Source organism: Bos indicus x Bos taurus, chromosome 19 (assembly GCF_003369695.1).
Source record: "Bos indicus x Bos taurus breed Angus x Brahman F1 hybrid chromosome 19, Bos_hybrid_MaternalHap_v2.0, whole genome shotgun sequence".
Taxonomy (NCBI): domain Eukaryota; kingdom Metazoa; phylum Chordata; class Mammalia; order Artiodactyla; family Bovidae; genus Bos; species Bos indicus x Bos taurus.
The window spans coordinates 44,259,273-44,284,065 of record NC_040094.1 but is presented as its reverse complement, the minus strand read 5'-3'; the positions used below and the strand labels follow the sequence as shown (position 1 = coordinate 44,284,065).

At 46.1% G+C, this 24,793-nt stretch overlaps 2 protein-coding genes and 1 long non-coding RNA gene across 11 annotated transcripts in view; 1 reads left to right on the top strand and 2 right to left on the bottom strand.

The window, feature by feature from the left end:
• Positions 1-325: 325 nt before the first annotated feature.
• TMEM106A (transmembrane protein 106A) lies at positions 326-7,254 on the bottom strand. 5 transcript variants are annotated; one of them, XM_027517818.1, is made up of 9 exons: positions 7,144-7,254; positions 6,071-6,845; positions 5,743-5,969; positions 5,146-5,209; positions 3,832-3,985; positions 3,128-3,268; positions 2,976-3,019; positions 2,249-2,302; positions 326-1,752 (listed from the first exon to the last, which is right to left on the bottom strand). In XM_027517818.1, exons 3-9 carry the CDS (start codon positions 5,948-5,950, stop codon positions 1,632-1,634), a joined length of 786 nt encoding a protein of 261 aa, XP_027373619.1. In that variant the 5' UTR covers positions 5,951-5,969; positions 6,071-6,845; positions 7,144-7,254; the 3' UTR covers positions 326-1,631. The 5 variants fall into 5 exon arrangements, with proteins under 5 accessions (XP_027373619.1, XP_027373620.1, XP_027373618.1 ...); XM_027517819.1 differs by having other exon boundaries at positions 5,743-6,181; positions 6,763-6,845; XM_027517817.1 differs by having other exon boundaries at positions 6,763-6,845.
• Positions 7,255-7,380: 126 nt separating this feature from the next.
• On the top strand, positions 7,381-9,867 carry LOC113877156. The gene is made up of 2 exons (XR_003506704.1): positions 7,381-7,468; positions 9,508-9,867. It is a non-coding gene; the product is annotated as an uncharacterized LOC113877156 (long non-coding RNA).
• Positions 7,470-24,793, bottom strand: part of NBR1 (NBR1, autophagy cargo receptor) — a 29,068-nt gene continuing 11,744 nt past the window's right edge. For 2 of the 5 annotated variants that reach the window (XM_027517013.1, XM_027517012.1), the window contains exons 6-22: positions 23,140-23,334; positions 22,753-22,830; positions 22,047-22,261; positions 21,402-21,569; positions 20,766-20,975; positions 19,820-19,979; positions 19,436-19,726; positions 18,258-18,404; positions 17,701-17,776; positions 17,067-17,177; positions 16,648-16,812; positions 16,354-16,431; positions 14,791-15,208; positions 14,252-14,346; positions 13,564-13,621; positions 12,735-12,849; positions 7,470-9,268 (exon numbers count right to left, since the gene is read on the bottom strand). In XM_027517013.1, the coding sequence (XP_027372814.1) occupies positions 9,095-9,268; positions 12,735-12,849; positions 13,564-13,621; positions 14,252-14,346; positions 14,791-15,208; positions 16,354-16,431; positions 16,648-16,812; positions 17,067-17,177; positions 17,701-17,776; positions 18,258-18,404; positions 19,436-19,726; positions 19,820-19,979; positions 20,766-20,975; positions 21,402-21,569; positions 22,047-22,261; positions 22,753-22,830; positions 23,140-23,334 (2,754 nt within the window). In that variant the 3' untranslated portion in view covers positions 7,470-9,094. The remainder of the gene's footprint in view (positions 9,269-12,734; positions 12,850-13,563; positions 13,622-14,251; positions 14,347-14,790; positions 15,209-16,353; positions 16,432-16,647; positions 16,813-17,066; positions 17,178-17,700; positions 17,777-18,257; positions 18,405-19,435; positions 19,727-19,819; positions 19,980-20,765; positions 20,976-21,401; positions 21,570-22,046; positions 22,262-22,752; positions 22,831-23,139; positions 23,335-24,793) is intronic. The other 3 variants (XM_027517014.1, XM_027517015.1, XM_027517016.1) reach the window with 3 other exon arrangements.

Below are 24,793 nucleotides of genomic sequence, written 5' to 3'. Positions count from 1 at the left end.
TATTTTTGCCTGGAGAATCCCGTGGACAGAGGAGCCTGGAAGTCTACAGTCCATAGCGTTGCAGAGTGAAACATGACTGCAGTGACTCAGAATGCACAAAGGAACCTCTCAGTGCAGTGTTTCTTGAGAGGAGCACTTGGGGGAAGTATGGGGAGGTGGGGGACACAGAACAAGAATATTAAAGTTGGATGGGACTTCAGAGATACGTAATGAGAGAAAGGGAGAGAAGACAGAGAAGGAGGGCATGTTCCCAAGGGGCTCAGGGACTGGGGAAGAGACCTCGATGCCCACCTGGACATTAAGAAATAGGCTGTGAGACGGGGAGTGTCCACCAGCAGCTCCTTTCCCAATTATAGGAGACCTTTATTTTTCTTTTTTAAACACTGTTAAGTACAGTTTAGTGAATACAATATAAATCCTTTACATTTTCCAAACTCTACACAGCACAAGCTCCAGCCTGGACTACATGGACTTTCATGCTGTTGCCAGCACCACTTTTACCCCAGTTATTCAGGCATGAAAGTGTGCAAACGGCATGAACTCCTTCCTTCCTCTTGTCCCCTGGTCAGCTAGTCATCAGGTTCTGTCCCCACTTCCCTTTCTCCATCCTTCCTACTTCAACTTTCCCCACTGTCCAAACTCATCTCTCTGCCTGTCTGAGTGATAGAAACCATAGTAAAGGCGACTGTGGCACCATCTGACCTGTCTGTGTTCACTCACATGGGCTCAGGGTTGTGACCTCCTTCAATAAATACCTTTTAAAATGACTCTGGCTTTGTCTCTGTTTTTCCTGTGCAGGCCCAGAAGGTGCCAGGTACCTCCCTTCCCTCCTCTCCTTTTGTTCCTGCTGTGCCGAGAATAATATTAATAAAAGTGTTTTATGGAGAAGAGAAGCTTTAGCTGCAGAACAGCTCTGTGTTCCTGGGGACCCAGACCATCTATAACCAGGAAGGAGGCAGAGCCAAAGGGCCTTGGCCAAAGGGTGGGCAACAAGTTACCAGGAGAGAAGCAGGCCATCACCAACGATCTGTCACGTGACCAAAGCAAAAGGCCCTGGGGACAGCATGGGCTGATCCCTAAGTCATTCTCATCACTGGGTGGAGAACTGGAAAAGGATCCATGGAGTCAAACCAGATAAAATGAACTCTTTCTCTGCATTCAGGCAGGAAGAAGGTCTTCCCTGGAGGAATCAGGCAACCAAGGTGCTCAGCATAGGAAGGTGGGTGCTGCTCCATGCCTCTGAGGCAGCTGAGGAAACGCTGGGTCAGACTTTGCTCAAGACACAACCAGAGGCCTCTGGTGCTGGCCTCTAGAAGAATCAGGCTTCTGATCCTGTAGAAATCAGAGAGGGTGTGTGTGTGTATTTGTGTGTGTGACAGAGAGAGAGAGAGAGACACTGTGTGTATGGGTGTATGTGTGAGAGAGAGAGACAGTGTGTAGGGATGTATGAGTGTATATGAAGTTAACTTCCACAGGAAGCTTCCTCTGCTGGGGGTGCATGGTGTGGGGAGGGTATGATAAAGCAGGGTTTTTCCTTTGGCAAAGTCACTATGGTCCTACTGGGCACCACGGAGTTGTGGGAAGTATAGATTGGGCCGGCAGGCGACTGGAGCTTGAGAGCAGCGGACAGGTCACGGCGGGTGAGAGACCAGCAAGTGGGGCACAGACGTGTTTCCCCTGCAGTCCACATATTCATAGCTCTGGAAGACCAGCTGCTCGGAACGGCTCAGGTAGGAATAGGTCAGGGTGCCCCTGGGGAGGAAAAGCAGGCTTTGATGCTGTGTCTGGGAGGAAGAGGAAAGCCTTGGCCTTGCTCTGTTCTCTGGGGAGGGCTGGCTTCCTGCTCTGTCATGGCTCCTGGGACAGCTGCCCCATCCGGGTCCCGGGCAGCTTTGTGGGTGTCACATCAACAGCTCAGAAGCAAAGTGGACCCTAGAGGAAGGGCTGGATCTGCCACTATCAAGAGCCAACAGATACATGGAGTCAACTTGGATGACTTCCTTCCCACTAGGGGGAGCTGGAGGCAGGAGGTGGGGGAGGGGGTACTTCCCTGGTGGTCCAGGGGCTGTGATTCTGAGCTTCCCATTCAGGGGAGGCAAGTTCAATCCCTGGTCAGGGAACTAGAGTCCACATGCCACAACTAAATATCCCGCATGCTTAACCTAAGACCCAACAAAGCCAAAATAAATAACTATTAAAAAAAAAAAGAAGTGGGAGAGGGGATACCAGGGCTTCAAATCCTACTTACTGGATGTACAAAAGCACGTGGTGGACTTTGATTTCCAGCCAGGTACAGATTTTGCTGAGAAAGACAGAGAGGAAGAACATGGGACCACATTTCACACTGAGCAGCCTGTCAGTTCAGAGGAGACCTGCAGTCCCAGGCCCCTGGCCTCCTTTCGTGGGGAGGGCAAGGACCCAGGCCACTCCCACCCCTTCCAGCTCCCTCTGCCTAAGGTGAGCACTTCACTCCCCCAACCCCCACTGGCTTGGCCCAGGCATGTGCTGGTCGTTCCCTTAGTAGAAGGCAGCGAGTCAGGCTGAAGAGCCCAAAGTCAATTATTGTAAAAGTGAAAGTGAAAGTCGCTCAGTTGTGTCCAACTCTGCGACCCCATGGACTGTACAAGTCCATGGAATTCTCCAGGCCAGAATACTGGAGTGGGTAGCCTTTCTATTCTCCAGGGGATCTTCCCAACCCAGGGATTGAACCCAGGTCTCCTGCATTACAGGCAGATTCTTTACCAAGTGAGCCACAAGGGAAGTCCCATATATTGTAAGGATTAACCCAATTCTAGCCTGGTTTTCATTCCAATCCTGCTCCAAACAGGGGCCCTGAACACTTGCACACTGCAGTCTTGGCCATAAGTGTGCAGGCTGAATGCAGGGTTGCTAAGCAATCAAGAAATCTGGTGGGGGTTCAAACTGGGTTTCCAACCAGGAAGGAGGTGAGGGAGAAGAGATCAAGGGCTACTTACTATGTGTTTTCATCATTTATCCTATTGGTCACTGCATAAAACATCTGTCAACCAAATGGTCATAGGGTTAGCCCCAACTGCAGCTGCCCCCTTCCTCCCACCTGTGTCCACACACTTGTGGGGTGTGGGGCTGGCCAGCGAGAGGGAGTCACCTGTTCACTGGCCAAAGGGCCGATGTGGAGAAGGAGGCTGTGAGAGACCTGTCCCACCACGAGGGACAGGTGCAGAACCTCGATGGTCAGCTGGGTCACAGTGATAGGGCAGTAATTGTTATTGGAGATATTCAAGATACTCTGGGGAGGAAGACAGGGAAAGGGAGGGGTGAGAGTAACCATCCTTGGCAAGAAGAAGTCAAACAGTTTAAAAAAAAACCCCAGCCTGATTGAGCCCCACCCCAGTGAGAGCTTCAGCTGCTGGGGCACCAGTGCCAGACCCCTTGGAGGGGTCACCGTTAACTAAGACCGTAAAAGTGAAAGTATTAATCGCTCAGTCTTTTCCAACTCTTTGTGACCCACGGACCAGGCTCCTCTGTCCATGGAGTTCTCCAGGCAAGAATACTGGGACATTAAGCTGTCTCAAAATCCAGTCTCACCCCGCAAGGCTCTTTCTGTTCCCCTGCCCACCTGGAAAGTCTCAGGCATACCACTCCCTAATACTGCTCTGGCCTCAATTCTAACCTCTCACGGTTCCAATCCTACACAATCTCTTAGGGGCTTCTCCCCAGGCTTCTGACATCCTCTGAGTACCATAAGATCCCTGGCTACCCATGTCCAGGGTCAGAACATGGGACAACGGCTTCAGAGGAGTGGTGCCTGGAAGGTGGGGTCGGAGTCCAGGGGTACAGGCACCCACCCACCGTTATGTTGAGGTAGACATTGGCCTCATCAGTGGCCACCGTGGAGGAGTTGAGGCCCACAGGCTGCACGGCGATTGTCCGGGGAAACAGGAAAAAGATGATGAGGGAGGAGGTCACCAGGCAGATGGACACTGCCAGGAACACGGAGAGTTTCCTGTGGGAAAGCAGGACCCGGGTAGGGAAGTGGAGAAGTCTGGACACAGAAGCAACCTGGCCAGGCGTGTTCAGATACTCTTCTCTGTACACAAGGCTCTCCTCTGAGTTCCCCCCACAACTGGACACTTAGCTCCTCAGGTGTGGAGGACCAGCCTAGAGTCAGGGGTGGCCCAGAGTGGGGAGAAGCACAGGACTGAGAAGCCAGCAACTTGGTGTCCAGCCCCAGCTCTCTGTACCCACTGGCCCAGTAACTCTGAACAACCCATTTAACTGCCCTAAGCCTCAGTTTCCTTGTCTATAAAATGGAGGTAATTCATTGTACCTAACCTACCTCATACAATCTGTTATAGGCTAATTCAGGAAAAGCCACCAATTCCTGGTCCTGGTGCATAGTCAAAGGCTAAACCAATGCCAGCTATAATCACTGGAAGAAGTCTACATGAATTTTGAGAGTTCTGAATTTTAATACTCATATTCAGAACCAGACATCATCTGTCCATCTAATTCAAAATTGTAATACCCATTAAAGAGACTGCACCTTGGTAGCACCTTCTAAGGGGCACTGCCAGATTTGGACTCTGATGCAGTGGTCGGGGAGGGCTGGGTGGTGGCTCCCAGATGGAAGCTGAGGACCCTGGGAGGAAGAGCTGAAGGGATTCATGTCAAACGACCCAGATGACAAAGAGTCACAGGCCCCCACAGTGAAACTCAGGGCTGCCTCTGAGGTTCTGAAGGGTCCCAGGTCAGGGAGGAGCTGGCTTTCCATCTCTATGGGGAAGAGAACAAGCAGCTCTGAACTGCCATAGCAAAGGAAGTTCTTAGGAAAAATCACTTCCCCAAACCAATGGCAACCTCCTCCATCCTGGAAGGACTTGCAGAGTCAAGAGGTCCTCTCTGTCTTCAAAAGGGAGCCATGCTTCTTGGAAGCAGTGATCCTTTGGATACCAACTGACCTCAGGTGGTCTGCTGTGCCCTGAGATTCTTTAACTAGGAAAATCTGTGGAAACAGGGTACTAATATGTCTGAGCCCAGTGAGGCTCAGGCTTTTGGAGGAGAACCAATGGAGAAAATTTAGTAGAGGAGGGCACATTGGGATGACCAAGAGGAATTGCCCCCATGGGCAATGCCTGCAGAACTCGGGTAGGAAGAGGGGCTTACGTGTGCCTGGGCTTCAGCCTTTGGTCCCCATAGGGGATAAGGGCCACCAGCTGCTTCTCTAGCTCTGTAGAGAGAAAGAGGGTAAGGAGGGCCACGAAGTGTTCATGCCAAGTTTCCTGTACCAGCCTGCGAGAAGCACCCCTCCATCCCACAGAGCAGTCTCAGAAGCATGCTATCTCTGACCCAGGGCAGGACTGGGGACACTGGCTGTTGGCAGCTCAGATTTGCCATCTCTCGAATGGAGGTGAGATTTTCATTGACATGGGTGAAGAATTTCTGCAAGTCACCATAAGTCAGAAAAGCCCAGTTTCTTAGGAGAGGTCATGGTAACTTCCTGAATCCTACGGCAGGGTTGCTAAGGAAGCAGAGAGGCTGGAAATTCCCTGGGGTTGGGTGGTACAACCAGGGCAGGAGGAAGGTCTCTGCAGAGAGCCCAGGGAGGGTTAGAATCTCCCTGGGCCAGCCTGAAACTGGGGGACTAGGAGCTGGACTACCTAACACCATCCAGGGAGACTCAAAGGGGCCTGGCGCTGGCCAGCTGGCTGTTAAGAGCCTTTCCTGGATCCCAGGCTACTTCCAGAGCCTGCAGCTACTCACCTCGAGGAATCTCCCCACTGCCCTGGCAGGTGGGACAAGTTACAAAGCCAGCACCAGCAGCCCTTTCACAAGGCACACAGGAAAAGAAAGGCCTGCTGTTGCCCATGCTGGAGTAGCTGGCAGCCTTGCTGCCAAAGGCTGGGTTGGGGGGCAGGATCAATTTGTTCTCATCCTTCTGAGAGGCCAGCTGGGAGAATGTCTCACCCATTGTTCAGGGGTATTTTTCACTGATGAAAAAAGAACAAAATTCAGTTAGCGTGGATGCTGGGTGTCACTGTGGTTTTAAGTCTTTGAGACTGGCAAGGGGCCCCACCACAATTTCAGCAACCTCAAGCCTAAGAAAGTGAAGGTATGGAAATTCAAGCAGTTAACACGGTGGCTCTCAGATCAGGAATCTCTGCATTTCAACTCCTCTCTTTATAGTAGGACAGCTCAATTCCTGAGAGGGAAAAGCAAAGCAGAGGTTATTTCACTTTAAGGGACTTTCATAAGTGAAAGCGGAGCACTTATTTTGTTCTGGAAAAGTTGCTGAGCTGTCACTGATTACCAAGGAAGGAAGTTAGATAGGGCTGGCTTGGGGGCAGCAGCCAGGAGAATCCCTTCATCCTTTGAGACAAGGGATTCTGAAGATGTCTCTCCAGTACCCCAGGGGCAGAAATGCCTGAGGTCTCCCAGCCTGGGTGTAGAAGGAAAGCTTCCATTCCTGAACCTGGGCAGGTACTGGTGTAATAGGGAGGTATGGATTCTTTGGAACAAGAAAGAAAAAGGAAGCTAGACTGGCCACAGATGTGGCTTAAAAACCCCCTAAAAAGGTCGTGGAAGGGAGCATAAACCTCTTCTATGTTGCTTTCTGAGTTGGGATGGGAAAGAATGTCTGGGGGAGGAGCAACGTCTGGGTAAGTCCTTTAAGAGGAAGAACTGAGGCTAAAAATCTAGATTCTCCCCTAAAGAGTGGAGTCAAATGAATGGGCATCCTGAGCTGAACTCTGACCTTCGGGGCTAAAATAAAATGAGCCTCACCTGGCTTAGGTCTGAGATCCCGGGCTCCTCTCAGCTGCCAGAGGACGAAAGATTTTTGGAGTACGTAATTTGGGGACGAGAGCCTGTAAGGGAAGGGTGGTTCCAGAGTCCTTGGGGAAGCGAATGCCCCGTTGGGGCAGGTGGGGAGCCGCGATTGCGGCCTACCTATAGCCCCAGCTGCTTTACGCCCTACTCTGAAGCTGGGCGTGGACTGAGAGGCTGGGATTTCATCGAAAGAGGATTTTAAGTCCCATCAGACACCCCGAGAGACCGTTAGCAGAGCTCGGTACCTGCGTGTTGGGCTAGGAGGAGGAGGCACAGGAGGGGCCTGGGCCCTTGTCTCCCAGAGAAAAAGTAAATGAATTTCTCAAAGCGCCTTACCCTCGGGCGACCGCGGCGACAGAAACGCCTGCAAAGTAGAACCGAAACTGCGGGAGCCGGGGTCTCGCCCCAACCTTTGATTCAAAGCCTTGGGAGGCTCCGCCCCAGCTCCTCCGAACCCTCCCTGCCAGGGCCCGCCCCCTCCCTGCCAGGGCCCGCCCCCTCCCTGCCAGGGCCCGCCCCCTCCCTGCCAGGGCCCGCCCCCTCCCTCCCAGGGCCCGCCCCCTCCCTCCCAGGGCCCGCCTCTCTGAACACAGCGGCCAGAACGTTTCTCAGCTCTTCAAGGACCACGCGAGGTCCTGGACGAAGGTACCAGCCAGGGCAGGTAAGAGTTTCAAAGTTTATTTCACCATTCTTTAAGCGGTTACGTACAAGTACAATGGGACAGACGACTGGACCCTTACAATACGACTCAGATGGTCAAGACAGATCCCGTCCCAAATCAACCCCAATTAATTACACACAACCGGCCGCTCAGCCTCTACCCAGAAGGCTCCATAAAAACGTTTTAAATAACGAACAGCCTGGTTGGCTTGCAGTCTGAATCCTGGCCTATTTAATAGCATTCAAGAGTTATACTGTAAATAAACATCATTATGGCTAATGATTACATCATCATTCATTGTAATACCAACCAGGTTATATAATACTATTATCCTTCCCCCTTCGGGCTGGGGCGGGGGGGGGGGGGGGGAGGGGGGTCAGATTTCTTCTTTTTCTGCAAGCAGTTTTTATGACTAAAATCTTTAGTGTTTTTTGTTATCTCTTTACCAGCTGTACCCAAGACTCCTTTCTATAACCAGAGTGAGGACTTTGGACCTTTGTAAGCAAGCTCTTTCCCCACTCACCCTGGGGTTAAATTAAACCAAAACTTTTTTCTGTGAGTTTGCTCCCCATCCAAGTTTTGTAAAACAGCCTCTTTTTCTTGTTCTAAGTTCTCTTGAACAGATTTCAAACATTCAAGAGACATTCAGGACTTCCTGAATCCCATTTCAAAGCCTCACACCCACTCATCTGCCTGCACCTGAATTTTACTGAGATTCACATAATAAAGTTCAGTTTTCTCATGTTTCTATACAGCCCTTGCCCACTCTACTGTAAATAAGACCTACCCCCTGACATGAAGAAAAAAGGTAACTGTTAAATTTACTTTTTCCTTTAATAGAAGAGTTTTCTTTCCTTCTTTATAGGATTAGCAAAATATTTCACACTACCTAAATTTTTTCCCTTAAATAAAATACAAATGTATGCAAAATTGCTACAACAGACACTGTTCAACAGGTGCTGGTGGGTTAATTAGCACACTCCCCGCTCCTTACTCAGAAGTGCAGAGACGTGGAAGGTGGATATACTTCAACGCATCAGTGGGGTCTTTAGAAAACAACAGTGCTGATTTCCGAGACTTGCAGAGAAATGACTTTCTACTTGAAACGGGAAGAGTAACAAAATTCCTATCACGTTCTAGGTGTCATTTTAATACCACATAGCTATTTAAGCTTGGGATAGGTTAGAGAAATTATGAGAATAATTCTGGAAAACAACTTCCAAGGTTAATTCCTTTTAAAAACTGACAACAGATATCCCCATAAAAACATCCACGTTAAGCAAAGAAAAATACTCAACTTCAGTACAAGCAGAAAGAAAAATGGTTCTATAGGAAGTTTAAGTTATACTCTTCAGTGCACTAAAACAGAGAAAGGAGCTTTATCCAAATCAACTGAAAAATGCTCTTCCTACAATTCACCTAATGTCTACTGTGAAAATTTAAGTTCTGGTTTTTGATTTGCTCCAAAAAATACTGCAATGGCAGGTACTGTCTGGATAGTTCAATGATGGGCTCTATTATAGATTCATCAGATTAAAAAATAAGCAAGGCTCTCTACCCCATGCCCCAACAGAATAAAGATCATCTCTGAGCAGCAGGCAAAGTTATTTAATACGAGGCCACTCCTCAGTAGCGGTGGCTGTACCAGTCGTTGTTGTTGACCTGAAGGAGTTCTGTCACCACCTGCAGGATGTTGTAATTGTGTTTCTTCAGCAGCCTTAGGTTCAACTGCCTGTCACAGAATCCCATTTCAAAGAGATGGGCCATCAGGGCTGCTGTCTGATCTTCAGAAACTATTGGCTGTGTAGAGTCAAGAAAAGCAGAAAAACAGTTTCAGTAAAAATCTGTATTATTTTGTTGAGTAATTCTAATCTTTCCAGATTTATTCAAAACACTAGGTAATTAGGTGCAAGACTATGGCACTCCTTGTCCACCCAATACCAATGGGTCTTTTGAGGGGATAAGAAGGACTGGGAAAACTCTATTTTGGATGAGGCATGTTTGTATCCCAAACCAGGTAACAAATGAACTGTCTTTAGAACTAGATGAAGGAAGAGATGCAAACACACTCTGGAAAACCTGTGAAGATAAAGGTGATCATGATGATGGGCCAAGGAGAAGAAGAGCTGTTACTAGAAAAAAGTCTGGGAAATTTAATCAAATACGCAAAGGAGCTGGACCAGAAACTGCTCAGGAAATGATATCCTGGGCAACCTTCTTGGCTTTTTTTTTTTTTAAATAAAGAATAGCAATTCTTTATTGCTAATTTACTTAATCTTTTATTTTTACTTTCCTCTTTGGACCAAGCTCATAACCTTCCTAAATCCTCCGAATACTTGGAACACCCTCTTATTTACTTAACAGCTGTGTTGAGTACCAATTTTCTTATCAAAAAAAAAGAAAAGAGAGAGACACAGGTTAGCTAGTATTTTGCAGGTGTTTGAGTGGATTAAAGCTCAACATTCAGAAAACTAAGATCATAGCATCCAGTCCCATCACTTTATGGCAAATAGATGGGGAAACAGTGGAAACTGTGGCTGACTTTATTTCTCTGGGCTCCAAAATCACTGCAGATGGTGACTGCAGCCATGAACTTAAAAGACGCTTACTCCTTGGAAGGAAAGTTATGACCAACCTAGACAGCATATTAAAAAGCAGAGACATTACTTTGTCAACAAAGGTCCGTCTAGTCAAGGCTATGGTTTTTCCAGTAGTCATGTATGGATGTGAGAGTTGGACCATAAAGAAAGCTGAGTGCTGAAGAATTGATGCTTTTGAACTGTGGTGTTGGAAAAGACTCTTTAGAGTTCCTTGGACTGCAAGGAGATCCAACCAGTCCATCCTAAAGAAGGTTAGTCCTGAGTGTTCGTTGGAAAGACTGATGTTGAAGCTGATACTCTAATACTCTGGCCACCTGATGCAGAGAATTGACTCATTTGAAAAGACCCTGATGCTGGGAAAGACTGAGGGCAGGAGGAGAAGGGGACGACAGAGGATGAGATGGTTGGATGGCATCACTGACTCAATGGACATGAGTTTGAGTAAACTCTGGGAGTTAGTGATGGACAGGGAGGCTTGGCGTGCTGCAGTTCATGGGGTCACAAAGCATCGGACACAACTGAGCAACTGAACTGAATGGATTAGGAAAAGAAAGCATGTCAATATGTTGAGCACTGTCTCTGGTATTTCTCTCTTCTACTGTTCCCTTCTATTTCAGAGTAAGTTATCCATCCTCCTTTCCAGGTTAATCCTGAATGAACCTTACTTTGTATCTCATTACCTCTCGTCACCTCGGAAACATTTTTCTACTAATTAACCTCTCTCATTTTGATTGTTAACTTCCTTTGCTACTGGCTCACCTTTAAAAATGTCTCCCTCCACATTACATGTCCCAGCTTTCACTCTCCTTTTCCCTTTGTATAGTCCAGCTATCTGAAAGTGAGGCACAGTTGTACTCTTAAAGTCCTCTCTGCTCCTTCACACTCCTCTGCAGCACCTGACACTGCTGGCCATGCCCTCCTCATTAAAACTCCCTTCCCTAAGCTCCAGCGTAGAACTCCCTTCCCTTCCTCATTCTCCTCCTAGTTCTCAGTCTTCTTTGCAGAGCACTCTTTCTTTCCATGATCCTTAGAGGCTGCTCCTTCCTTTATCCATTCTTCCTGGAAAATTTTATCTAATCTGTGGCTCCTGTTATATCTTGTACATAAATGACTTCATTTCCAGGCCAAACTTCTTTTCTCTGTAATTCAAATGTATAAATCCAACTATACTCTGGATAAATTGACCTGGGTCTCAAATTCAACACCAGTCCCAAACCGACTTGATTTTCTTTTCCTCCTGCCCAAATATACCCTTCTTATATATCCTCTCTTAATGAATGTTTCACTGACTACCTAAACCAGAAACTTTTTACCCTTATGGCCTCCAAGTTCTGCCATTTCTATTTCTCTTCTACCTTTCTTTTCTTCTTACACGTGGATTCTCAGCTGGATTTCTTAAGGCTCCCTCAGCCTCCACACTATGGAGTGGAGTGATCTTACAAAGAACAAATCTGATCATGTTAATTACTTCCCTAAAATCCTTCAGAGGCTGCCCACAGGTTCTAAAATAAAATCCAAATCACTTAACACAGCATCCCACCTACATCACTGGTCTTTTCTTTTCTTTCTCTTCTCAGAACAAATTTACCTTCCAGGCTCACATTTCCAGAGCTACTGTCTGTCTACCCTTTCTGACTCTGATTCCTAGCAAACACTTTTAGGATGACTTCAGGCATCATCTACCAGGAAGCCTTCCTGTGCTGCACTGTGGGGCCAATTATCAGATTACGGTGTTCCACTGGTCTGAGAAAACTGGCATAGTATCTTACACTGCACAATAAATGTGTGTTTTTTTTTAATTAGATGAAAGATTCCTTAAATTCTATAGTGCTTTGCAATTTTCAAAAGTTTCATAGACAAACGTCTGTTTACTTCACTTGTTTCCCACCACTTTGGGCAGGAACTAGTGTCTGATTCCTCTTGTAGCACTAGCACCTGGGAGAGCTCCACACACATACTAGGTCTGCAACAAACATTAGGTCTTTTTTCTTTCCTCTCTAAACTTAGCCAAAGTCATATAAGAGGAAAGTGGCCAAGTCTTTGTGTTTTAATCAAAGACTAAGTTTTGTGATACATATATCCAATGGAATTACTGAGCCATAAAAAGGAACGAATCTGAGGCAGTTTTAGAGAGATGGATGAACCTAGAGCCTGTTATCCAGAGTGAAGTCAGAAAGAGGAAAACAAATATTGTATATTAACACATATATGTGGACTCTAGAAAGATGGTACTGATGAACCTATGTGTAGGGCAGGAACAGAGACGCAGACACAGAGAACAGACTTATGGAAGGAGAGGGTGAGACAAATTGAGAGCAGCACTGAAACATGTATGTCATCATATTAAGAAACATACATAGCTAGTGGGAAGCTGCTGTACAGCACAGGGAGTTCAACCTGGTGACAACCTAGAAGCGTAGGATGGGATGGGGGAATGGGAGGGAGGTCCAAGAGAGAGGGGACATACATGTACTTATGGCTGATTCTTGGCTGCTACACGGCAGAATCCAACACACATTGTAAAGCAATTATCCTCCAATTAAAAGAAGACTAAACTTGAAGCTCATGCTTTCTATGATGATGTGCGACTCTCTCCAGCCCAGGCAGATGCCACTGTTTTCACTAGTGACTTGGATTTGGTTCAGGAAAATAAAACATACACTGACCTGTGCGGTGACTGGTGGTCCAGCAAACAAGGCCTTGTATGCAGAGGCAGCAACAGACAAAGCCCCCTTTACCAGTCCTCCAGCAATGCTGTTCCCGTGATGGTGGTGGTGGTGCCTGAGGAGGAAAGCCAAGTTATCTCCCTAAGAAACACTAATTATTATCTTCCTACAAGATAATCTGGGTTCTCATTCTGGAAAGGAAATGAGATTTCCTGGAGGAAAGAAAATCAAATGTAAAATGAGTGTGTGACTGTTTTCCTATCAGTTTTATAGTTACAAATCTAGGTCTGACGTAGGGCTCAGTTCTTACTGTTACAAGATATGGGCACTGCAGAAAACATGTCACTCTGGTTAGCATGCCAGCTTTCAGCCCCAGTGGAAAATTAATGTGGTCAAGGGCGCAGTGAGGTACTGGCAGTGTGTCTGCTCAGTTACCATGTCAGAGGAAACATCTCCCAAAGGAAATGTGATTTTCTGAACACTGTATACGGGGAGGGGCCCAACTTGACACCGCCTTGAGACGACTAGGAGCAGAGAGGCAGGTGTGTCTAAGAACAAGTTACGAGACGCACAATGGGCTGGACCTTCCTGTCCTCCTCTGTTACTAAGCAGGAATTGAACCTTAGGGCGCTTCTTCCGTCTGGACTGGCAACACTCTTAAACATCAACGTTAGCCCTCTGTTCAGGGTTGCTCACGAGCTTCCAGAGAAATAAGAACAAGAAGGGATGATGGCTTTCCTCCGTCACTCTGAGGAGGAGGCACGTGCTCTGAGAGGCTAGGACATCCACCTGCTTCGAAGAAGAGGCTACACAGGCAAGGTCTAGTTACCTTGAGTGGTCATAGCTCTTCGGTCTGCTGTTTACAAGTCCTGAGGGGCCTCTGAGCTCTAAAAGCAAGAGAGCTGTTGGTTAGATGCAGCATCTAGAAATGCCTTGGATTTCCTAACTCCCAGCAGGGCTATTTCTGAGGCAGGTAACAATCTGATCACAACATTTCAAGCCTTTAATTTTTTGGCCGCACCACATGCCATGTGGGCTCTTAGTTCCTTGATCAGAGATTCAACCTGTGCCCCCTGCATTGGATGCAGAGTCTTAAATCATTGGGCCGCCCGAAGTCCAGGTTTTGTTTTTTGAGGAAGAGAGGGACGCCACTTTGAGGGTCTACTCACAACTCCAAGGTGCTATTCTATTTTGTAGATGAGGAAACAGACCTTCAGGTATTATCAACCTGCTGAACCACTGCAAGGTTACACAGTGAGGAAAGGCAGAGCTGGGGCTGAACCTAGACTGGGCTGGTTCCAAAACCTGTGTTCTTTCCACTACAGCACAATGCCAGCTTCTATGGGGTCTCATCTAATAAATATTAAGCTAGAAGATAGAACAAAAAGAGTAGGTGGGAGGAGCACAGAAAAAGTCAAAGGGCAAGTTTCGCAAAACTGCCAAGAACCACAGAGTGCCTACTTATACCTGGTTTCCATGAAAAAAAGCACAGAGAGAAAGCTCAGGCAGGTCATTACCTTCTCTGATCTGACCAGGGACTGAAGAAACTTCTGGTGCGGTAACTGGTAAATCCACTCCTGGGGAACCATGATGCTGTGCACTGGGAGGACTCCTTTCAGAAAGACATAATATTGAAAGTAAGTTGAGAAGGCACCTCTGGTAACAGTGGAGAAACAGCAAACAGCGCACAGCAGAGCTAGCTTCTCTACAGAGGTTTCACACTGCTGATCCAGAGCACATGTCTGCATCTAGGGATCAGGTGGGAAGAGCTCACTCTTCTGTTTTCCTCTTCAGTCACAGTCAAGCTAGAAAGACTGGCTGCAATCTGGTCACTCCCCTGCTAATTACTCAGCTAATTAAGGTTAACTAAAGCAAGTATTTCTTTAAATCCAGGATCCACAAATACTGGGAAGTACAACTTTTATTCATCAGACTTTACTATGGGAAATCGCCATTGCCCCCGCTGACAGAGAAACAGGTTTTGAGATCAGGTTGAGTCCTCTCTCTTTATTCCACCTCTGAAGGACAGCCCAGCAGAGTGGGGTACAGATGGTACCTGGGCAGCTGTGGTGGAAGCCCCACCACCTCTGGGGTTAGGGGCACTGTGTCCAGAGTCTGTGAGGTCATAAGGATGTCATTGATGTTGTGCCCCTGTGGCTGGTTGTCCCCTCCAAGGGGTCTCTCCCCAGCCTCAACTGGTTCCTGCCCAGCCTCAATCCCAGGCTCTCCTTCAGCCCCTCGCTCCAGGCCTGGCTGTGAGAGCGCAGAGCTGTACATGGAGTCCCCCAGGGGGCGGCTGGTGTCAAAGCACTCAGGCAGGATGATGATATAGTCCTCTGAAGAAGCAGAGGACTGACTCCGAACTTCATCTTTGAGCTCATCCTCTTCCTCCACAATAGCCTCTTCTTCAGCAATTTGGACAATCTCCTCCCTCTCGTCTGCAAGTGGTCCCTCTTCAGGTGAGGCAAATTTCACTAAAGGGTGAAAGCATCCAATTTTAAGGTACAAGCTAAGAACAGTCCCTCATGCTTACCCTGCCCCATACCAAGCCTTGTGGGTCATGAGCTGTAATTATGAAAGCCAGAGGAGAGGGACAAGCCAGAGGGCCATATTCAAAGTCTGAAGCTGCGAAGAACCAAAGTTCATAAAAACAAGGTCAGCAGAAACAATAAAGCTTCTGAGAACACTATGAACCTTAAAACAAGGAGGCCCTTTTCCTTTTCCCCTTCAGGTGACAGCTAACATAACTGTCAGAGTGACCCCAAGGACTATACAATTCATGGCATTCTCCAGGCCAGAATACTGGAGTGGGTGGCCTTTCCCTTATTCCAGGGGATCTTCCCAACCCAGGGATTGAACCCAGGTCTCCCACATTGCAGGTGGATTCTTTACCAGCTGAGCCACAAGGGAAGACCAAGTATATTGGAGTTGGTAGTCTATCCCTTCTCCAGTGGATCTTCCCGACCCAGGATCTAACCAGGGGTCCCCTGCATTGCAGGCGGATTCTTTACCAACTGAGCTATCAGAGAAGCCCCTATCATATTGGCATGGTTTCAAATCAAAATTGCTAAACTAGCTAACAGGGCTATGAGAAGAGAAAACATCTGGTGCTAAGTACTGCAGGGACTATGTACTTTTGACTCCTTTCCTCCTCCTCTTTGCAAAGTAATGAGTAGTCATGACAGAAAACTGGCAAAACATGGATGAGTTAAGAAAAAAAATAACAACAAACTACCAATAATCTTATTGAGACAACTACTGTGAACATTTTGGTGTAAGTCCTTCTAGACTTTGTTTAGACTTTTTTTGTTATCCATTTGTACTCAAATGTGTGTGTGGAAATACATATAGATTTTTTAAATACATAGTTTTAAAATTTGAGTGTTTGGATAGTATCTGAAATACATGAAATTGCTTCTGCCTATCTGACCTCTAGAAATTCTGCCACAGAGAAATTTATTACAGCAGAATTTAACCCTGAGAAACTTAAGCTTGGTGCTCCTGCTTCTGCCCACTATTTCCTGACTGTTGCCCTTGGAGAAATGAGACAACTCAGCTACTGGAGATGGGAGTGGGAGCGTAGGGGAGGGTTCTCTGCTGAGGGGCTCCATCCACTTACACGAAGACTCCTTACTGCAGAACCCAGGCAGCACAGTTGGCTGCTGTTCCTCTGTGGCGTACAGCTGTAATTCAGCCCCTGGGAAAGTGCAGAAATGAATTATAGGAGCTGCCTTGCTCCTGATGCACATGTAGAGTCTAAAAAACCAACCATGATCCAACCTCTAACAAAGATCCCCTGTCTCCACTCTCATTAAAGAAGAGCATTTCTACCTGCTCAGGTCTGGCAATCACAAGTTAGGCATTACCCCGATGTGGGGGTGGGGTGAGGTCTGGGAATTTCAGGGACACTCACTCTGCGGGGACTTCTGTCTCCAAGGTGGTTTGTGATCCGGGGCGGCATCCAACGTAAGGGATCGGATGACAGTCTCACACACGAACTGGGTCCCACTCAAATCATCTTCTGGTTCCTCCATGGAAGAAACGTTCTCAGCCTTTTTCTTTACTGACACTGTGGAATCTGGAAAGGACAGAACTTTTGTCTGCACTTGGTGTTTAAAGTGTTGCAGAGCTTTCTCCAGTCACGTCCCCATGCTGATACGATGCCAAGGAATAACTGCTGTCTGTGCTATGTGAAGGTGAGACTTCAAAATATCAGATCCTATGGAAAACCCGTTCACACACCAAGGTAAGGTTAGTAGAAGGTATGGATAACAACAGGGCGTGGTATGGAAGGGGAGGATGCAAATGCTTTATAAATATTTAACCCCTTACCAGGAAGTGCTTTAAATCCCGCCCCTTCACTTTCTTCCTGTATCTGCCCCAAGCCTGGCTTCTCTATTAAAGGACTGTCATGTGGCAGAGGAGACATGCAGGGAGTCATATCTGGAGAATGAAGATAGGAGAACCATCAACCAAGAAAAAGCATTGCATCATCAATACTCAGTGTCCAGAAGCAGCAGCTTCTAGGTTTCCTGCCACTTGCAGAACTAAAATAAACCCAGGTATGCTCCAAGGCCTGTTGTAAAGAATTTTTCCAGACCATCAAGTACACAAGTATCTCAGGTCAATCAACACAGGAAGGATCATAAACAGTTGTTTGGCTTTGGAAGACCATGACCAAGACACAGAACCATGAATGTAAAGTAACAAAGGGACACAAACACCTAGGAGAAATGGAGAAGAGGGTCCCTTTACGGTGGGGAAACTCTGTACAAACTTGTATTGTTGCCTCTGACAGACAACAGGGAAATGAAGGAAAATGGGCCCATGGGTGCAGTTTTAATATCACATTGTGGGAGAAATCCTTGCCTACTAATACCTCAGAATGACACAGTAACTACCAGAGTCAGGGGGGCAATACTATTGGGCCTGTTAATAAACAAGGTGGACCAAGTGACAGTCTTACCCACAGGAGTGTTGTGGGGCACTCTCTCCAACTCTTGGACAATATTTATATCCAGTAGCTCAAAGGACAGCAGATCCTGAAAAAAAAAGGGGGGGAGGGCATGTTAGGCTACTTGCAACACATGCTAGAGCCATGCTTTGTGTTAAAGGCCACTGAGCTCCACATCATCCTAGATTCAACTCGTGTTCAAATTCATGCCTCATCTCAGTCAAGTGAGAACAAGAAGAGTTAATGGGAACCAAACATTCAAATAGCCACTGGGAGAGAAAGCAGATGCAGTGGGGGTGAAGGAGAACCAGTTAGCCAGAAAGAAGAGGCAGCGAAGGGGAAGTTGTGGGAACCACAAGATAAGTTCCCAATTCAAAGAGGAAACATTTAATTTAGAAACTTGTTTCCACTGGGATGATCTTGCCATTTGATGCATCTCACTAGATTAGAATGGTCTATCTCTAACTTCCTGGGAACCATCGACGGCTCTACCCCCTTCCCTTCAACAAGTTAAGAACTTGTTCCCCAGGACTTTCTGTCCCTTCCCCTCAAAATGCTCAATCTTCCACCTGGGCAGTCAGAAGATCCACAGATGGGATGTAGAGCTCCCTCTTGCTGGGAGCATTCTTTGCCTTCTGTGGGATGCGGGTTCCTGGCCCTTCTGTCTGCTCAGTTGTTTCACCAGGCAGAATTTCTTCTTTAGCCAGAAAAGCTTCCTATGGAGAGAAACCATTGGGACACATTTTTGGCCTTCAACAGAACTCAAAAAGCAAGTTGACGGCTGCCTCCCTAAAATCAAATGCACTGTACACAGTAAAACTTTTTGCTTTAATTTCACACTTTTCTGTGAAAAAGCTGCAAAAAGAGTACAGCTGCTGCTGCTGCTAAGTCGCTTCAGTCGTGTCCGACTCTGTGCGACCCCATAGACGGCAGCCCACCAGGCTTCCCCATCCCTGGGATTCTCCAGGCAAGAACACTGGAGTGGGTTGCCATTTCCTTCTCCAGTGCAGGAAAGTGAAAAGTCAAAGTGAAGTCGCTCAGTCGTGTCCGACTCTAGCGACCCCATGGACTGCAGCCTACCAGGCTCCTCTGTCCATGGGACTGTCTAGGCAAAAGTACTGGAGTAGGGTGCCATTGCCTTCTCCGAAAGAGTACAGAGAGTTTACTAATTACCCCCTTTATCTAGCTTCCCCTAATGATAGTAACTTAGATTAACCATAATAACAATAGTCAAAACCAGAATATCATCACTGGGTAACTTAAATTTAAGCAGTAAATAGGGAAGTTGCCTTAAAACAACATGTGGTTCCCTGGTGGTCCACTGGTTAAGAATCCACCTGCCAACAAAGGGGACACAGGTATGATCCCTGGTCTTGGAAGAACCCACGTGCCGTGGAGCACTAAACTGGTGCCCAAAACTCCTGAAGCCCATGTTCCACAACAAAAGAACTCATTGCAGTGAGTGCACCGCAATAAAGAGTAGCCCCCACTCACTGCACTAGTGAAAGCCTGTGCAGCATCGACGAGCCAGTGCAGCAAAAAAAAAAAAAATCAGAAAACTGTGCACCAAGTAACAACCAGGGTTAAGCACTGAGGGACACCTGCACGCAGATTCGAAGGACACACCAAGTCCCAGAAGACTAGGCCCAATATAAGCACACTGATGTGTTTGGGCGGAGGGAAGAAGCTGGCCTTCCCAGGTTTCTGAAGGATCCACCAGCTGTGAACAGGCCCTTCCAATGCTCACCTCTTGCTGGCAGGGGAGTTCATCACCTCTGCTTGAGCTGATCATGCTCTTTTCACTGTTATCTGGGCTCTCTGTGGAGGGGAAAGGATCCACTATGATGCTGCACCAGACCCGAGGCCCGAACTGCTGGCCTTTGTGAGAAAGACGCCAATGGGAAGTGTATGTCCCCTCCAAGGTTGGGGCAATGAACTCCACAGACACGACTCCCACATGGCCAGCCTTTAGGCAGGGAACCAAAACATCCTTCTTTTCGGTAGAAGCCAAAGTCAGGTTTCCCCACATGAACTTGAGCTGAAAAGAATAGTAACAGGAGAAAGAAAGTCTGTCAGTTAAACACTCTGCCATTTCAACCACTTCACATTCACACTTTGTGGGGAAAACTACCTTTGTGTCTGTGCTCCACTTGACATTTCCTGTATTTTTCATCCTCCAGTGTTTGATAAACTTGGTTCCTGGCTGGAGATGAGTCCCATCAGGCAAATTCTCATCCACAAACGCTGCACTGAGTGTTGGCATAACTGGGGCACAGGGTTGCAGAGGGAGCCTGAACAGAAATTTAGATATTTAACTACTTGTGTTGGGTGTGATGTATTCTGAATATCCAATATGTGGTTCAATATGCAGACCATGACCCTAGAGGGCATACTAGTGCATCTGCTTTATAATGGGAATTCCCTTACGGTCCAGTGGTTAGAATTCGTTGCTTTCACTGCTGAGGGCCTCGGTTCGATCCCTGGTCTGGGAACTAAGAACCTGATAGCTTCATGTGGTGCAAAAAACCCTCCAACAACAACAAGAACAAACTATTAACATTTTTTAAGAAAACAAGCTGACCCAAGGAATTCCCTGGCAGTCTAGTGGTTAGGACTCCATGCTTCCACTGTAGGGAGTACGGGTCTGATCACTGGTCAGTGGACTAAGATCCTACCTCCCCTATGGCACAGCTGAAAGAACAAAACAAGGGGACCTAACTCCAAAGTTAAAAAGCTATGGTGAGGATAACTGAAAGGGTCCATAAATACCACAACTAGAGAGTTGGGCTCTTAAAACATTTGTTCCTTTTGCTTCAAATCCAGACTGTTTGCAGTAAAAAGAGATTACACCAGTTTCTGAACCTTACTGGTTTCTGTTTTTCTGAAGAAGCCAACAAAGGAAGTGTCAAAGATAACTAGCAAACCACCCTTTAAGAACACAAAGATCAGAAAATGGGAAGTTTTAAGGGTTTGAGAGTTAGGAGTTAGCAATAATAAATAAAACAGAAGTTGGCTTAAGTTCCAGTTTTAGATGGCTGGACCTAAAGCTCTGGCTCCTGCCCTGGCCCTGGGCTTACATCGGGGTGTTTGACTGCAGCAGGCTCTCGGGTCGACCCAAAGGAGATTTGGGGTTCTGCAGCCCATGAAGCGAATTCCATAGATGAATCTTCCTGTGGAGTTTAAGCTGCTTTTTAAGTTCCTTGACCTCTGCTTTACGCTGTTTCTTCTCAGCTCGCAACCTTTGCTTTTCTGCTTTAAGAAAGTTCTTATCAACTTGCTTCTGGAGCCTGTGAGATTAAAAAAAAAAAAAGTCTTAAAATACAAATCTCACAAATAAACCTTGAAGCTATTCAGAGCCACCTGTGGTCTTCATCAGTGTCTGCTTCTAGTTTAGTTTCTTAATTTCTTTCTGCAGTTCTGGTTTCCATCTCATTAGCTCTGGATAATTATCCCTGTCACCGCACATCAACTGGAAAGGAGCTGGAACTAAGGAGATTCTTTGGTCTTTTTATGGCTGTGCCACATGGCTCGTGGGAGCTCAGTTCCTCAACCAGGGATCAAACCTGTGTTCCCTGCAATGGATGTGCAGAGTCCTAACCAATGGATGGACTGCAAGGGAAGTCCAGGAGACTGTTTAGTTTTGTGATCCCACCCTGTCACCAAAACCAAGAAGCCAACCAGAGAACAAACACCCCATATATATATGGTTTTACCTGGCCTGTTCCAGAGCAGCAGGAAGACGAGGAGTAGAGAACCTCGAGTGAGAAAACGGTTCAGAAGAACCCACAACAGGTCTCCGCAACTTCAGCAGGACATGATTGGAGTCATGGGCATACGGCCCTGATTCACAATCTTCGCAGATATTGTAGGATGGGCAGAGGCTGTGAGGAAAGGAATGGCACAGTGGGAAGGACCTGAGGTCAGAAGATAAGGACCCAGACTTCCATATATTTGCTCTATCACCACTGAGGTGGGAGCCTGAGCATGCCACCCACTCATGCCATGTCTCAATCCTCATGAATCAGTGAAGATGGTGACACTTCATCTATACCTACTTCAAAGGACAATCAATGGGAGGAAAGATATGAAAGCGTTTGGAATAGGGAGACAACCCTTGGGGATCCAATTTCGTTTTGGGGAACTTAATTCTGTCTGGCTCTCTCAATTCAAACGTATACCTGAACACAGCAATCTAATTATTCACTCTTCAAATAGTTATTTTCTCTTGTGGGTGAAGAGTAGCTTGTTTTCAATATAGAGCTGCTGTGTCTGATGCTCAGAGTAAGTACACCCTTTATCTCCCAGAACATTAGAACCTCCCGCTCTAAGGGGTGTTCATTCCCAAGCTATTGCTTTACCTGCACTGGTAGCGCACACCCACGATACTCCTTTGGCAGCTGCTACAAGCAATATGCCAGCTGAACTGGTTTTCTGGCAAAAACAGTGTTTCCTCTGAAACAGGCATTGAAACTTCTGAGGGACACGAACCTAAGGATGGATGCTGGAGGACAAGCTTCTCATGTAATTTCTGTTCAAGCTTTTCAACCGTTTCTTTAACCACTTGCTCTCTGAACTAGAATACAGAAAAAGCAGGGGGAAGGGAGGGGGCGGAATTCTCTCAGTTCCAAGACTGGAAAAAGGCACGAAAATATAAAATAAACCTGAAACCTCACCATCTCTGGTATAAGAACACAATAATCAGATAATAGATACAGAATGAATGGACAGAAACATAGCAAAAAAAAAGTCTAATCCTTCCACAGCTAAAGTGGCTTCAAAGCAAATATCAAGAAGCCCTTTGATGAATAAATTTTTAACACTTCCTTCTCAAGGACAGAAATTTGTCTCTTTCCCTTACATCCTTAAACTCACCCCTTTTCTAGTACATCACTGCAAAAGCCAGGAACTTTCTTGACTAGAACTGCTGTAGTTTGGAAATTATTAGCTACCATTCTTCATTCACCTACACCAGAGGCAGCAGCCCTCTGGAACTATCTTTCTATCTCGTCAACAATCCATCTGTGCCAACACTGCTGCTAAACCCAAGCTGGAAAGAACACTCACTGTCTCTAGGTAGCTTGTGAACCAGTCAGGGGGCTTGTCTTGAGGCTGGTCTGGATTATGTGGAGCAGGTGGAAGCTGCTGCAAATAAACACAAATCCAAGATACTTTTTTTCTTCTGTTTAAAGTAATTGTCCTATAATGTATTATTTTGAGGTTTCTTTTGTCAAATAATATTAACGTATAGTTTTAAAAATGAGCATGAAAAGTATAAGAAAAATGTCACCCTATTCATGGTCCTCTCCAGAAGTAACCACTGTTACCAGTTCAAAAAGTCAGAGAGACGGTCACAATTAACTCCCAAACCTCTGAAGAACAGCTCAAATCTTAGACCAGAGACAATGAAACACAGGTCAGAAAAATCATGGACATAGGTCGTTCCCTTCGTACCTGCGTTGCAGGATCCTCTGGGGTCTTCATGTCTGACCCCAAGACTCTCACCAGTGAAGAATAATGTGCAAGTGGCTTCTTTCCTGTCCTAGCAACTAGTCGTTTTTCTGTTCCAGTGGGAGGTGGGGCTTCTTCGCCAACACGACACCCTTCATGGACTTGCATCTGCAGCTGGTTTCCCTGCTTAACTGCCATCTGAGAGCATAAGTTATGAAATAAAAACAATATTATGTGATTCTTTTCCTAAATAAAAATTCAAAGCCACAAAAACAGAAAAGGTATGGGAACATTTGCTGGAAAATATCACGATTTATGCTTCTCTGTATATCTGTAATTTTTTTTAATATTCTTTTATCTTAGAGGTAAACTGTCTGCTGATTTCCCAGACTACACCTATTCCTCAAAATGGTTTCTTTCTTTTTTGGTGGGGGGAGAGTGTTTTTTCAAACTTTTTAATTGTGAAAATTTTCAAACATACACAGAAGTAGAAGGAGTAGTGTGATAAACCCCCAAGGATTCATGCTTTTTTAAGTTAGGTCAAATGACAAATATGCTAACGCTCAGCCTGCTGTTTCTTTGCCAAGAATGTTAACTAGGAATGGTTTTGTTAAAAACGAAGTTTTTAGTGTAGCTCTTCATTAGTTGAGATGTTTTCATTAACTGGGTTTCATTAATTGTGTTGTTTAATTTTTAAAAATTTAAGTGTAACTGACATAACATTAGTTTCAGGTGGACAACATAACGATTTGACATTGGTATACACTGTGAAATGATCACCACCTTTGTCCAGTTACCATCTGTTAACTGGTTTATAATGTAGGACTCCATTTACGGATTCTAGTCTCAACTTTACACAAGTCAATTTTAAGACTCAGAAAGGTTAAACTTACGTCCCATAGTTAAGTCTTTACCTTTCCACTAAGAAAGTATTTTGGGAAGCATGCTTAAGTGGTCACCTCTTTTTGAAGAGAATCTTCTCAAACACTCTATTTTTAAAAAACTCTACTTCAAGGAGCATTTGAGGTTTCAAGAAGGTACTCCAGCATCCAAGGAGAGATTAACGGTCAAGTCTGTGGGGTTCTAGCTCCTCCTACTTGTTACCCAGTGACAAGAACTGTTCTTGTATCTATTTTCACACATTAGACTTCTTAAGATTCCACTTAGAAACAGCACTCTGTGGCCAAAACATCTGAAAGCTCTTATCTTAGGTCAGGGATCAGCAAAATTTCTTTTTTTTCTTTAACTGAAGTATAGTGGATTTACAATGACTCAGGTCAGGTGTAGAGCAAAGTGATTGCAATACATATACACACACACTTTTTCAAGTTTCTTGTCCATAATAGGTTACTATAAGACATTGAATATAGTTCTCCGTGCTATACAGGAGGTTCTTGTTGTTCAACAAACTTTCTTAAAGGGCCATATAATAAATATTTCAGGCTTGTAGGCCATTCAATTTCTGCTACAACTACTCAACTCCGCCATTGTGGCACAAAGGTAGCCAGAGACAAAACACGATGAACGGGCATGACTGTGTTCTAATAAAACTTTAAATATGTGGCCAGGGTGAGGTCAGCAGCAAGGTGGCGAACAAGGAGTTTTGGGACATACGGCAAATGAGTTTTACCGGTCGGATTCAGAAATAAGAACCTGA

What these genes read in the sequence shown, in the direction of transcription:
- TMEM106A (XM_027517816.1), bottom strand. Translation starts at nt 5,950, where the DNA reads ATGGGTGAGACATTCTCCCAGCTGGCCTCTCAGAAGGATGAGAACAAA. An exon ending in ATAAATGATGAAAACACATA is followed by an intron (nt 2,303 to 2,975) that starts GTAAGTAGCCCT and finishes TGTCTTTCTCAG; the next exon opens with CAAAATCTGTACCTGGCTGG. An exon ending in CACGTGCTTTTGTACATCCA is followed by an intron (nt 1,753 to 2,248) that starts GTAAGTAGGATT and finishes TTTCCTCCCCAG; the next exon opens with GGGCACCCTGACCTATTCCT.